We start from the raw sequence: 14,483 nt of genomic DNA, 5'->3' as shown, positions 1-14,483 counted from the left end.
AGCACAGGTAGGAACAGCCCACACTGGCTAACCAACGGCACAGGTCGGAACAGCCCACACTGACTAACAAACAGCACAGGTAGGAACAACCCACACTGACTAACAAACAGCACAGGTAGGAACAGCCCACACTGACTAACAAACAGCACAGGTAGGAACAGCCCACACTGACTAACAAACAGCACAGGTAGGAACAACCCACACTGACTAACAAACAGCACAGGTAGGAACAGCCCACACTGACTAACAAACAGCACAGGTAGGAACAGCCCACACTGGCTAACCAACGGCACAGGTCGGAACAGCCCACACTGACTAACAAACAGCACAGGTAGGAACAACCCACACTGACTAACAAACAGCACAGGTAGGAACAGCCCACACTGGCTAACAAACAGCACAGGTAGGAATAGCCCACACTGGCTAACAAACGGCACAGGTAGGAACAGCCCACACTGGCTAACAAACAGCACAGGTAGGAACAGCCCACACTGACTAACAAACAGCACAGGTCGGAACAGCCCACACTGGCTAACAAACGGCACAGATAAGAACAGGCCACACTGACTAACAAACGGCACACGTAGGAACAGCCCACACTGACTAACAAACAGCACAGGTAGGAACCGCCCACACTGACAAACAAATGGCACAGGTAGGAACAGCCCACACTGGCTAACAAACGGGACAGGTAGGAACAGCCCACACTGGCTAACAAACGGCACAGGTAGGAACAACCCACACTGACTAACAAACGGCACATGTAGGAACAGCCCACACTGGCTAACAAACGGCACAGGTAGGAACAGCCCACACTGGCTAACAAACGGCACAGGTAGGAACAGCCCACTCTGGCTAACAAACAGCACAGGTAGGCATAGGCCACACTGGCTAACAAACAGCACAGGTAGGAACAGCCCACACTGGCTAACAAACAGCACAGGTAGGAACAGCCCACACTGAATAACAAACAGCACAGGAAGGAACAGCCCACACTGGCTAACAAACAGCACAGGTAGGAACAGCCCACACTAAATAACAAATGGCACAGGTAGGAACAGCCCACACTGATTAACAAACAGCACAGGTAGGAACAGCCCACACTGACTAACAAACAGCACAGGTAGGAACAGCCCACACTGGCTAACAAACAGCACAGGTACGAACAGCCCACACTGGCTAACCAACGGCACAGGTAGGAACAGCCCACACTGGCTAACAAACAGCACAGGTAGGAACAGCCCACACTGACTAACAAACGGCACAGGTAGGAACAGCCCACACTGGCTAAAAACGGCACAGGTAGGAACAGCCCACACTGGCTAACAAACAGCACAGGTAGGAACAGCCCACACTGGCTAACAAAGAGCACCGGTAGGAACAGCCGACACTGGCTAACAAACAGCACCGGCAGGAACAGCCCACACTGGCTAACAAACAGCACCAGCAGGAACAGCCGACACTGGCTAACAAACAGCATAGGTAGGAACAGCCCACACCGGCTAACAAACGGCACAGGTAGGAACAGCCCACACTGGCTAACAAACAGCACAGGTAGGAACAGCCCACACTGGCTAACAAACTGCACAGGTAGGAACAGCCCACACTGGCTAACAAACAGCACAGGTAGGAACAGCCCACACTGGCTAACAAACAGCACAGGTAGGAACAGCCCACACTGGCTAACAAACAGCACAGGTAGGAACAGCAGACACTGGCTAACAAACGGCACAGGTAGGAACAGCCCACACTGACTAACAAATAGCACAGTTAGGAACAGCCCACACTGGCTAACAAACGGCACAGGTAGGAACAGCCCACACTGGCTCACAAACAGCACAGGTAGGAACAGCCCACACTGACTAACAAACAGCACAGGTAGGGACAGCCCACACTGATTAACAAACAGCACAGGTAGGAACAGCCCACACTGGCTAACAAACAGCACAGGTAGGAACAGCCCACACTGGCTAGCCAACGGCACAGGTAGGAACAGCCCACACTGGCTAACAAACAGCACAGGTAGGAACAGCCCACACTGACTAACAAACAGCACAGGTAGGAACAGCCCACACTGGCTAACAAACGGCACAGGTAGGAACAGCAGACACTGACTAACAAACAGCACAGGTAGGAACAGCCCACACTGACTAACAAATAGCACAGGTAGGAACAGCCCACACTGGCTAACAAACAGCACAGGTAGGAACAGCCCACACTGGCTAACAAACGGCACAGGTAGGAACAGCCCACACTGGCTAACAAACAGCACAGGTAGGAACAGCCCACACTGGCTAACAAACAGCACAGGTAGGAACAGCCCACACTGACTAACAAACGGTACAGGTAGGAACAGCCCACACTGACTAACAAACAGCACAGGTCGGAACAGCCAACACTGACTAACAAACGGCACAGGTAGGAACAGCCCACACTGACTAACAAACGGCATGGGTAGGAACAGCCCACACTGGCTAACAAACAGCACAGGTAGGAACAGCCCACACTGACTAACAAACAGCACAGGTAGGAACAGCCAACACTGACTAACAAATGGCACAGGTAGGAACAGCCCACACTGACTAACAAACAGCACAGGTAGGAACAGCCCACACTGGCTAACACACAGCACAGTTAGGAACAGCCCACACTGACTAACAAACAGCAAAGTTAGGAACAGCCCACACTGGCTAACAAACGGCACAGGTAGGAACAGCCCACACTGGCTAACAAACAGCACAGGTAGGAACAGCCCACACTGGCTAACAAACAGCACAGGTAGGAACAGCCCACACTGACTAACAAACAGCACAGGTAGGAACAGCTCACACTGGCTAACAAACAGCATAGGTAGGAACAGCCCACACTGGCTAACAAACAGCATAGGTAGGAATAGCCCACACTGACTAACAAACGGCACAGGTCGGAACAGCTCACACTGACTAACAAACAGCACAGGTAGGAACAGCCCGCACTGGCTAACAAACGGCACATGTAGGAATAACCCACACTGGCTAACAAACAGCACAGGTAGGAACAGCCCACACTGGCTAACAAACAGCACAGGTAGGAACAGCCCACACTGGCTAACAAACGGCACATGTAGGAATAGCCCACACTGGCTAACAAACAGCACAGGTAGGAACAGCCCACACTGGCTAACAAATGGCACAGGTAGGAACAGCCCACACTGACTAACAAACAGCACAGGTAGGAACAGCCCACACTGGCTAACAAACGGCACAGGTAGGAATAGCCCACAGTGGCTAACAAACAGCACAGGTAGGAACAGCCCACACTGGCTAACAAATGGCACAGGTAGGAACAGCCCACACTGACTAACAAACAGCACAGGTAGGAACAGCCCACACTGGCTAACAAACGGCACAGGTAGGAATAGCCCACAGTGGCTAACAAACAGCACAGGTAGGAACAGTCCACTCTGGCTAACAAACAGCACAGGTAGGAACAGGCCACACTGGCTAACAAACAGCACGGGTAGGAATAGGCCACACTGGCTAACAAAGTGATATGAACTGCACACTTCACCTTGCAAATGTCTGTTGAAATTTCTTCATTTTGTTGCCTACACACGAAAGTTTAACATAAAGAATGAAGCTGAGGCTTTGGGGCTGTGTCACAAAGCAGCAACTACCATGTGCAAAACAAGTGTACGTTCAACTCGGACATTATCAGATCACAACAGAAAATGGAAAACCAAATGAGCATGAAAATGGATATTGAGATGCGGCACACCCACAGAAAGCGTGTGAATGTGAATGAAAAGACTTGGAATAGGTTTACTGCTATGAAGTACTGCATACGTAAACACAAACAGAAAAACTAGACAAATAAGTTTTGTATCAAATTAAATAATAATTGCACGGAGATGTAAAATGAACTAACATCATTTATACAGTGGCTGTGATCTTCACAGTGTTGTAAAATTACCAGCGTAACACCATTTTTTCATCAAAATACTTTCCATTGGCACGAGCTGCACCATGTGACCAGGTGTCACACTTCAGCCCATTCTCCTCCAGTCATACTTCAGCAAAAGGAAAGTATCAATTGAACTGAAAAACACCACCAACCAGCCCAAAAATTCTTAAACATATTCAAACATGGTGATATTGTGTTCAAACACATCATAAATATAAAAAATAACCCTCTGAAATATCCATTCATCTAGAAGACCCAATCCCAGCCATTAGTATGCCAGCTGAATCACTACATACAACTAGGTTTTGCCAAGACACAGTACAGAAATAAGGTAGGTCCAGAATTTATTTCATTCATTATTATTTTTCTTTCAAACTTTTAACAATTAACATTCTACAAATAGAGTGCCATGTTAAACTCTGTATCTACCAGATGCAACACCTTTGTGACTTATATAGCCGGGTCCACTCACTGTTTAAGTATGGTATCATATGAGGACTCATGTGGTATCCTCTATCTAGAACACAAACATGTTGCTAAAGTAACAGCTTTAAAACATTTTGCAAACCATCGTACATCTTGCTTTCTCTATAAAATTGTCTGTTGCAATCTGAAACTACAGTACACTAATATTTACCATCTGATATGTCAAAATACTATTCTTTTTAACTATTATTTCTCAAATATCAAAAGTTAAATAAAATTGCTTAAAGAAACAAACTTTAAAACAAGATGTGTTTATATTTGAATTATGATTATTCCAGTTAATGATCATCAACAACAACATGGATTTATATAACGCCCTTAACGTAGTCTCCTGTACAAACTCCACAAACTATACAATGTAAGGTCCCTCAAGGTAGAGAGACAGATAACAATGCTACAAACAATTTTAATAACTTTTAATCCTTGGAGGAAATAATGATTTTTTTTATTGTTTGAGCAATGTACATTAATTTTATAGTTAATCTCCATATTAAAAAAACGTGTGGAGCAAGACATAAGCAGAGATTTAATTGAGATCTCTGCTGCTCTACCAGCTATAATGGGAGAAGTTTCTTACAATGAAAGATTTGTCACAGTTTCTTGCAACACGATTTGACTGTGAATTTTATTAAATAATACTATAAAAAGCCAATCAAGAAAAGAACAGACCATACAACACAGAAAGCACGTGTTCATTCAGAATACACTTCACACTGGAAACAGAATTGTACATTATACAGCACATATAGCTAAGAACTGTTTGGAATTATTTGACATACATAGAATAGTTTATTCTATGCATTTGAGATGATATATTTTTTACAAGGATTATTTTGTGTTTTCCTTCCAAACATACAGCGGCTGCTATAAACTTGGCTCATTGAGGTATTTTGTAGCAGCTTCTAAGCTTGGGGGTCTTACACAAAGTCTGGAAACTACAGAGCCATACATGTTCTGTAACTCGCTGATGAAACAAATATTAATTGGACTAAAGCAGGCCTTCTGGATTTAGCCTTTAGCAATGGCTGGTTATCTCTGGACAAAGCTGAAATTACAATTCACAAGACACAAGGAGGAATTTTGGAGCTAAGTAAAAAAGTTTATCACAATTTTAATTAATTTATATCTCTAAAGTTATCAACATGCATTATATAAACAAAAATTGCTGTGAGGGACATTTAATTCCATTTGTGAATTATTGGATTGTCCTCATTGTTGAAATAATATCGAGTATTCCAACATTCGATTATAAAGACACTATGCTGATATTTTACTTCCGAATATTCCATTAATGGGCTAAACGCTATAGTTTGAGACGCTGATTCCATACAGCTTCAATTCCATGATCATTACATCTTTACTACCCTCTCCATTACACCACACCACCTCTACAAAGCCCAGCATGTTTGCTATATAAGGAAAAAATCGAAAAAAACAAAGTTTATATATAAAGTAAAAGAAAAGTTAATGGGACAAATATAGTCTCAAAATTCCTGCTGCCCTTCTTATGCCGTGTGAATCGTACTCTTGTGGATTACATCATGGAACTACTAGATGGAATTATCTCCCTTCTAAAGTATATTATTCAAACCCAACTTATGTACAAAATCACAACATAATGCTAATAGTTAAAACATTTTAATAACTGACATCACAGAGCAAGGCCTACTTAAATATATTCTGCCCGGTAGCTTTGCGATTATTTTCTGAGCATAACCCTAGAAACAGAAACTACCTTTGGCAGGTAGGTTACATGCAACACTGCAATCGGCAATATCGAGAATCTTCTCTCTGAAAAAACTACCGGCTTTTATTTTTTAAAACACAACATAAGGGCAGTAACTTCAGTGAGAAACTGGCCGCCAGCAGCAGCTGGCTGCTCAGGTACAAGTGTGAAATGACACTGGGAGGGCGGGAAACTGCAACAATCCCGAGAAAGGCTTGAGAATGAGGCTGAGACTGAATCGGACCCGGCGAAATAGCGGAGGAGCCCAGCCGGCAGACACGAGCCCAGCCGGCAGACACGAGCGCCACAGTCAGCTGGCGGCTCAGCCCCGTCCCATGCGGGCAGGACCCAGGGGCACATGGCAGTGCCAGTCAATGTAACAATGGGCAGGGTGGGCTCATGTGGCAGTACCAGGCAATGTAACAACAGTAGGGTGGGGTCAAGTGACATTGCCAGTCAATGTAACAACGGTAGGGTGGGGTCATATGGCAGTGCCAGCCAATGTAACAACAGTAGGGTGGGGTCATGTGGCAGTACCAGCCAATGTAACAACAGTAGGGTGGGGTCAAGTGACATTGCCAGCCAATGTAACAACAGTAGGGTGGGGTCATGTGGCATTGCCAGTCAATGTAACAACAGTAGGGTGGGGTCAAGTGACAGTGCCAGTCAATGTAACAATGGGCAGGGTGAGCCACGTGGCAGTGCCAGTCAATGTAACAATGGGCATGGTGGGGTCATGTGGCAGTGCCAGTCAGTGTAACAACGGTAGGGTGGGATCATGTGGCAGTGCCAGTCAATGTAACAATGGTAGGGTGGGATCATGTGGCAGTGCCAGCCAATGTAACAATGGTAGGGTGGGGTCATGCGGCATTGCCAGCCAATGTAACAATGGGCAGGGTGGGGTCATGTGGCATTGCCAGTCAATGTAACAACGGTAGGGTGGGGTCAAGTGACATTGCCAGTCAATGTAACAACGGTAGGGTGGGGTCAAGTGACATTGCCAGTCAATGTAACAATGGGCAGATTGGGGTCAAGTGACATTGCCAGTCAATGTAACAATGGGCATGGTGGGGTCATGTGGCAGTGCCAGTCCATGTAACAATGGGCATGGCGGGGTCATGTGGCAGTGCCAGTCAATGTAACAATGGGCAGGGTGAGCCATGTGGCAGTGCCAGTCAATGTAACAATGGGCAGGGTGAGCCACGTGGCAGTGCCAGTCAATGTAACAATGGGCATGACAGGGTCATGTGGCAGTGCCAGTCAGTGTAACAACAGTAGGGTGTGATCATGTGGCAGTGCCAGCCAATGTAACAATGGTAGGGTGGGATCATGTGGCAGTGCCAGCCAATGTAACAATGGTAGGGTGGGGTCATGTGGCATTGCCAGCCAATGTAACAATGGGCAGGGTGGGGTCATGTGGCATTGCCAGTCAATGTAACAATGGTAGGGTGGGGTCAAGTGACATTGCCAGTCAATGTAACAATGGGCATGGTGGGGTCATGTGGCAGTGCCAGTCAATGTAACAATGGGCATGGCGGGGTCATGTGGCAGTGCCAGTCAATGTAACAATGGGCATGGTGGGGTCATGTGGCAGTGCCAGTCAATGTAACAATGGGCATGGTGGGGTCATGTGGCAGTGCCAGTCAATGTAACAATGGGCATGGTGGGATCATGTAGCAGTGCCAGTCAATGTAACAATGGGCAGGGTGGGGTCATGTGGCATTGCCAGTCAATGTAACAATGGTAGGGTGGGGTCAAGTGACATTGCCAGTCAATGTAAAATGGGCATGGTGGGGTCATGTGGCAGTGCCAGTCAATGTAACAATGGGCATGGTGGGGTCATGTGGCAGTGCCAGTCAATGTAACAATGGGCATGGTGGGGTCATGTGGCAGTGCCAGTCAATGTAACAATGGGCATGGTGGGGTCATGTGGCAGTGCCAGTCAATGTAACAATGGGCATGGTGGGATCATGTAGCAGTGCCAGTCAATGTAACAATGGGCATGGTGGGGTCATGTGGCAGTGCCAGTCAATGTAACAATGGGCATGGTGGGGTCATGTGGCAGTGCCAGTCAATGTAACAATGGGCATGGTGGGGTCATGTGGCAGTGCCAGTCAATGTAACAATGGGCAGGGTGGGATTCCCGCGCCCCACTGAGGAGATTGGCGTGGGAATGTGCAGGCAAAGCGGAGAGGAGTCGAGGTGCAATGGGAGCAGCTCCTCATGAGCTTAGATCTCCAGAAATAGCAGATAACGCCGAAAGAATACCACCTGCACCAGATAAAAGTAGCGAGAAAATATATGTTAAAAATTAGAGGTTTGTTTCGGCTCAGTGGCATTTTGTTGGAATAAGTGGGATGAAAAACTGAAACAGACTCCGGCCCTTCCTAACCAGAACAACATTGCAAACCGGGAGGCGAGATTGTACAGTAATGTCCAACAATCACAATGCCGTATCATCCAGGCATCATGCAGTTTACACGCAAACTACACTCATATCTACTCAGTTATTTAGTGCGTTTGCTCTTTTCACCAGGTAGGCAGTAACCTCAGCTCACCTGATTCTTAACGGGTCAAATGTGTATTGAGGTTCACTGGGAAGAGTCTGAAACTGGATCGGCCACATTCAAGACGAGTGTTGAGCTTCTCACCGACCTTCTCCCCACTGCTGTTACAGGGAGGAGCCCGGATTCTCCCCACCCCAACAGAATGATAGCCTTAGTTAGCACTGAGAGCAAAGGTGGAATCCCAAATAGGGCAAAACTGACAACCGAAGCCTTCCACTCCAGATACAAGAGTAAAATGTGTCTATACAGGGGACAAAACGCGTTCCCCTTTTTTTGACATTGCTGGCAAATACACAACAGAGTTTTATTTTTCCAGCTCAATTTTTTTTTCGCCCGAAGGTAGATATTAAAAATACATATGGGATGGCATAATCCAGAGATGGCGTATCGCTAATGTCAGGAACCACGACTAAATGTACAGACACTAGAAACCTTTCGGAAAATAAAAAAAACAGGATGGGAAGCGGGCAGTGGTCGCCTTTAAACTTCTCTCAGTGTGACCCGTTTTATTTAAAAAAAAACTTTCTTCAACAAACGTGCACTCGCGAAATCGAAACCACCGTTACAAATAAGCCCGATTTCTGCTGTGGCCGGAGTAAGAATATAACATGGATAATGATTCGTTGAAGAAAAAGGGAATAAATCTTCATTTTGGAGGCAATTAGCGTGTTGATTTCACTCATGCCCCGAAGCAATACGTGTAATTTTTTTGTGTAAATAGCTCTTACGCTCTGCGTCTAGCAAGCTTTTTGCTAACAGATTTTTAACTGAACATGTGTGGCGATTCAAAATTCGCAGTTGTGCTCAAAACAGAATTCGATGCAAAATTTGAAAACTTCTCTAAAGCAGTTTTTCATGTGGCACATTGAAGAAGCAGTACCAGCGGCTCCCAGAGAATTCATTGATGAATAGTGGCTATTTACATGTGATTTAGTTAACCCGAGAAATCCGCATGAAAATGTCTTTCACTTTGAAGCGGCGCGGGTTTTATTTATTTTTAAAAAGCTTTCAATTAAATTTCCATCTAGTTAGACAACTATAAGAAATGATTGTCTTAACACATCCTAATTATACGACTATTCTTTGACATGGCCGTACAATCCCCCTGGTCTTGTCCATTAAGCACCGCATCGAAGCCTCTGCCTATATGTTTTTGTTAAAATACTGCAATGCAATTTTAACACACCTTCCAACCCGCTTTGTGAGCTTTACCTGCCTCCTATCTCTCAAGAGCTCGGCATATCTCCTTCCAAAAGTAGGGCAGACTATTTAAATATGTCGCTACCCTGCCCTTTCTGTGAAAAGTAAACACATTCACAAATGTCACTGTACGGGGGGGGGGGGGGGGGGCTCACAGTTTGTGTGGGTGCGCTTTTTGTATGCGGGAAGAACCACGATTAATATTAAATGGAATTAAACAGTTGGTTCGGGTGGCGTTTCGCTGGTGTGAAAGCAGCAAGCAAATCTATGCAGTCGGCTGCGTCGCAAGTGGCGTTTTCCACATCTGACAAAAGGATAGCGATGAATTTAATGCATTCTCTGTGATCGCGGCTGTTGCAGCTCCTCAGTAGCTGCCTTTTGTACCAGATCGGCCGATGGACTTTACAAATCGCCGCGTTCCCACGGCGCCGACTCCTTTCTGGGAGTCTCCCCGAATCCGGTGCGCTCTGGGCGGGCCGGCGTGTCCACAAACTCTCGCTCTCTCTCTCTCTCTTTCTCGCTCGCTCCCTCCTTATCTTAAATGAACCCGCCACACACAAAAAAAGATAGGCTCCGGTGAACCTTAGACCAAGTTTTTCATGAATCGCCCCGAATCTCGACTTTTTTCTAAGCCACCGGTCGCTATTCGCCCTTTGTCGGGGTGTGTGTGTGTGTTTTTAACTTTAAAAGTGCCGATGTCTCTCTAATTTGAACCAGCATCGGCCGGCCCCACACCGCCCGTCCACACAGCTTGGCTGTGCTGTGCCTGCGATCGGCCAGGGGAAAGCGACAAGCCAGCCTAATGAACCGTAGGACAAGAGGCAAAACTACACCATGTGAGAGATTGCCCACTCTCTCCCTCCCCACACATTTTAAACACCACCTCTCTTTAGTTTCATTTAAAGAAAAGGTCAGTGTCCTTTTCCCTGCAGCCTCACCGACAACAATTACTGCCTTTTTTTTTTGCAAAAAAATAAAAAAATTAAAAGCGACAAGAAGCGGGTCAACTTTCCAACCATCACTCGACAAGGCAATCTTGCCGGGTCCAACCTAAGATCGATCCTTAACAAGCACACAATAGGCACTTGTGTGAAATATTCATTTGGACCAAATTCATATAAAAGACCTTGATAATATGCAAATAATAAGGAGGCGTATTGCCATAGCAGGCATTCAGAATTCAAATACAAGGGCTCCATACCTGATCTGTAATGTTAACAGAGGACGATCGAGTGATTTCCTCGCTGTCTGATTTTGAACCGCCCTCTCTTTCATCGATAACCAGATCGATAGGCATTTTTCCTTTCAAGCAGCTTATGTACCGATGACAAAAATTGTCACATAATTCGTGTACCTACAATGGGAGGAAGTGGGGGGGGAAATAATAATAAGGTAAAAGCATCGAGACACAAATGGAAGTGACAAGTGCACGCTCGGCCTATGACATGAGGTTCCAAATAGTTGGAAGCACTCGGGAACATTACAATTATCCTCCAGAGACATACGCATCAAGAATTTGGAATAACTTCTGCAAAATAGAGATATCGCTGAAAATTGACAGTGACAAGATGATTCACAGCTACAACATATTCAACACCCGTGTTAAATTCATCTGCTCCCGGGGTTGTGGCCATTAGAGGATTGACCTGCATGAGTGACATTTAAGGTAAACAGTTTAATTTCATCTAGTTATTTCATTATAACCTTTGAGGAACTCTGAACACACAAAGGAGATGTGCAGAATTTGAATATGACACAGATGTCTATCAATGGCGAGCCCTCATATACACTGCACATAGCCCTCAAAGAATTATATTTATTGTGGCGAGGAAGAGCAGGTTTTAAACATGGCAAAATAAAAACACGCGGCGCTCACAGTTTCCCTCACACGTGTGTGATATCTCCTCTAAAAAGCACGATTCGCCTTTTATATTTCATTAAAATATTCCCCGTGGTCTAATGGGACAAAATATTATGATTTCCCATCTAATTAGTCGTAATCGGCAGATTGTTTTCATCTTTAGACTATTTAAAATATCTCGTCTCAATAGGGAAAAAAGAGGATTTATGTTAAAAGATGTTCAAAATTAAATCCCACCGCGAGATTAAAAATGAACAAAACGCTGGGGCGTTTGTGGTCAGGGTTTTAGTGGCATAAATTGTAATTAAACAGCAAGAGAAATGTGCGCCAGGATTGGCTTTGACACTAATTACAAGGGGCCAGAAACGAAGACATTTATGCAAATCTGCTCGCACTAAGAACTACTGTATAACACAACTAAAAAAAGGAGGAACATGAAAATTACCTTCTCTAATTCCAAAAGGTGAAACCTTAATACTTGTATGGCTTGAATCATCTGAAAAGAAAGGTGTAAACATCTATTAGCGCCCAGAACACACGAAATGTTGTTATTATACTTCCTAATTCTATTAGTTGCAATGGTAAAATCTTTAATATTCCAAACATCTGTGTGTGTCTGTGGGGTGAGAGGGGGAGGGGGCGCACAGTAGTTGGATGTGCCGTAACAGCAGTAAAACACAATCAGTGCCTGCTCCATTTTTTCATCCTACCTATGGACTGATTTTAACGTCAAAAGTTTACACTGAACATACACGAACTGTCAGAGAACACAATCATGTACAATCGTGGGCATTCCCGACAAGCGCTCACGCAGTTCCCACCCTCCCAGCAATTGTGCAAACTTTATTTTTTTAAATGTATAATGAAATCGGTTAGGGGGGGGTCTAGGTTTTACAAGCAACTCTTTAGGTGAGCTCAGAATCAATGCCGATTCACATAACTGGAGTTCGAGTCCGAAAGGAGGGGTGTTGTAAACCGTAGTCTCGTTAACATTTGCCGAAACTCAAAATTTTAGTAGAAACGGTCATAAACCCCCCAAAATTAAATAAATAAAAATCACACATCATCTTAAGTGGGGTGACAGGCGTACAATAACTAAACGCGATGGTTATCGTTAGTGACAGCCAACGCTATCATAAAATCAAAAGCGCAGATTTGCAATGGATTGTAACGATCATTATCCTTCTGGACTGACTCACAAAACAAGGACTGTATGAAACTGAAAGCATCACGGTGTATGTCGGAATTATTTCCAAGGAGCCATGTGTGGGTTTTGATAATAGTTTTTTGCTTGGTTTCACAGAACGCGCTCACAAGTTTATCAGCATCTCCTTCCTTCTAAAAAAAAACACTACCAGGCTTACCAAATTATCCAGTTCAGGATTGGAAGAAAAAAGAGGTTTCTCTGCTCGGATCTAAAGTGAGAAGATAATAATATTGTGATCCCCCTACTCCAACTGTTAACATTAATCATAATCAATGAATTCAAATAGATTTCCAAACTTTACCGTATTTTCTAATGCACTTTAATATCACACATTCTCAGTAAGCTATATACAAGATACGTTTGGTTTACCCAGCTATTAGGATTAAAATATTGTTTTTGTCTGAATAGAAAATAAGCTTCTACATATCTAAGGAACGCTTCAAGATATTAACAACTTTTTTAATGTTATTTTTTAACACTAGAGCTAAATTGACTATGTTTCCACTGGCACTAGTAACTTCAAAATACTCTAATTATAATCGGTTTGTAGAATTGTCCATTTCACTCCATGATTCGGGGCAAACGTTCTGAGACAGTCCAATTCGCAGTTGTTATTAGACAACATCTTTAATTATTTTAATAATCGTGCAACAGTTTTTTGTTTGCATAAGATATGCTGCAGTCCAGGGGAAACATGAGTTTAGCCACTTAAATTATTGGTAATTTAAAAAAAAATAGGTCTTAAGATTGAAGTTGACATGTGTGTTGGCTGACCTGCTTAGCGAACACTGCTATATCTTCATTGAAAGACTCGGAGGAGCAGACATCACCGCCTGCTACCCCCGGTTCTCGAGGAGTACAAGTTGCTAATTCACATTTCTCAAAAATCAGTGCTAAAAGGGGAAACAGCGGATGTCTGCAAAAGAGGATTGAACGTCAAAACAATGCAAAAAATAAAGGGAGATTGTCTTTTCTCTTGTAAGCGAGTAGAAGAATAATCAACACGGCAGAGTTGTGCTCAGAACTTCAGCAAGTACTTGTTGATTTCTGACTTTACATAAATTACAGTCGTAAATTGTGGCAAAATGAGTTCCTGGAGAAACACCGCGGTCCTTCCTCGTCACTGAAAATCTTAACATCAGTTTGCTAAACGTAACGATTAAGACACACGAAATAATTGAAAATGTGCTAGTAAAATGGCCCAGAAGTAAACTTTAAGCAGCCATTTTGGACGCCAAATTTCAGAAAGCTTATAGTCAAAAACTACATATGCAAAAATGTTGATCAAAATCATCAGCGATGAGTCATTTTATTATTTACAATTGCACATGAAATTAAACTGAAGACAAGTTATGCGAAAACCTCGACTCTAAATATCTTCCACAAAAAGTAAATCTCAAAGACCTTTTGGTCCACATGTTAATGAAAGTTTTGCTTTTTCTTTTAAAATATATATTTAAAAAATCAGGTCACACACAGATCTCTGCCACAGAT

At 44.1% G+C, this 14,483-nt stretch overlaps 1 protein-coding gene across 4 annotated transcripts in view; it reads right to left on the bottom strand.

Moving 5' to 3' along the window:
* Nucleotides 1-14,483, bottom strand: part of LOC147121399 (homeobox protein Meis1) — a 345,102-nt gene that overhangs the window by 329,523 nt on the left and 1,096 nt on the right. For all 4 annotated transcript variants that reach the window (XM_085981619.1, XM_085981618.1, XM_085981616.1 and 1 more), the window contains exons 3-6: nt 13,764-13,905; nt 13,147-13,197; nt 12,228-12,278; nt 11,123-11,275 (exon numbers count right to left, since the gene is read on the bottom strand). In XM_085981619.1, coding sequence (XP_085837745.1) covers nt 11,123-11,275; nt 12,228-12,278; nt 13,147-13,197; nt 13,764-13,905 — 397 coding nt within the window. The remainder of the gene's footprint in view (nt 1-11,122; nt 11,276-12,227; nt 12,279-13,146; nt 13,198-13,763; nt 13,906-14,483) is intronic.

This window comes from Somniosus microcephalus, chromosome 3, assembly GCF_052327205.1.
Source record: "Somniosus microcephalus isolate GS21.2 chromosome 3, FLI_Smic_1.0, whole genome shotgun sequence".
Lineage (NCBI taxonomy): Eukaryota > Metazoa > Chordata > Chondrichthyes > Squaliformes > Somniosidae > Somniosus > Somniosus microcephalus.
The sequence above is the reverse complement of the archived record's forward strand: the minus strand, read 5'-3'. Positions and strand labels throughout refer to the sequence as shown.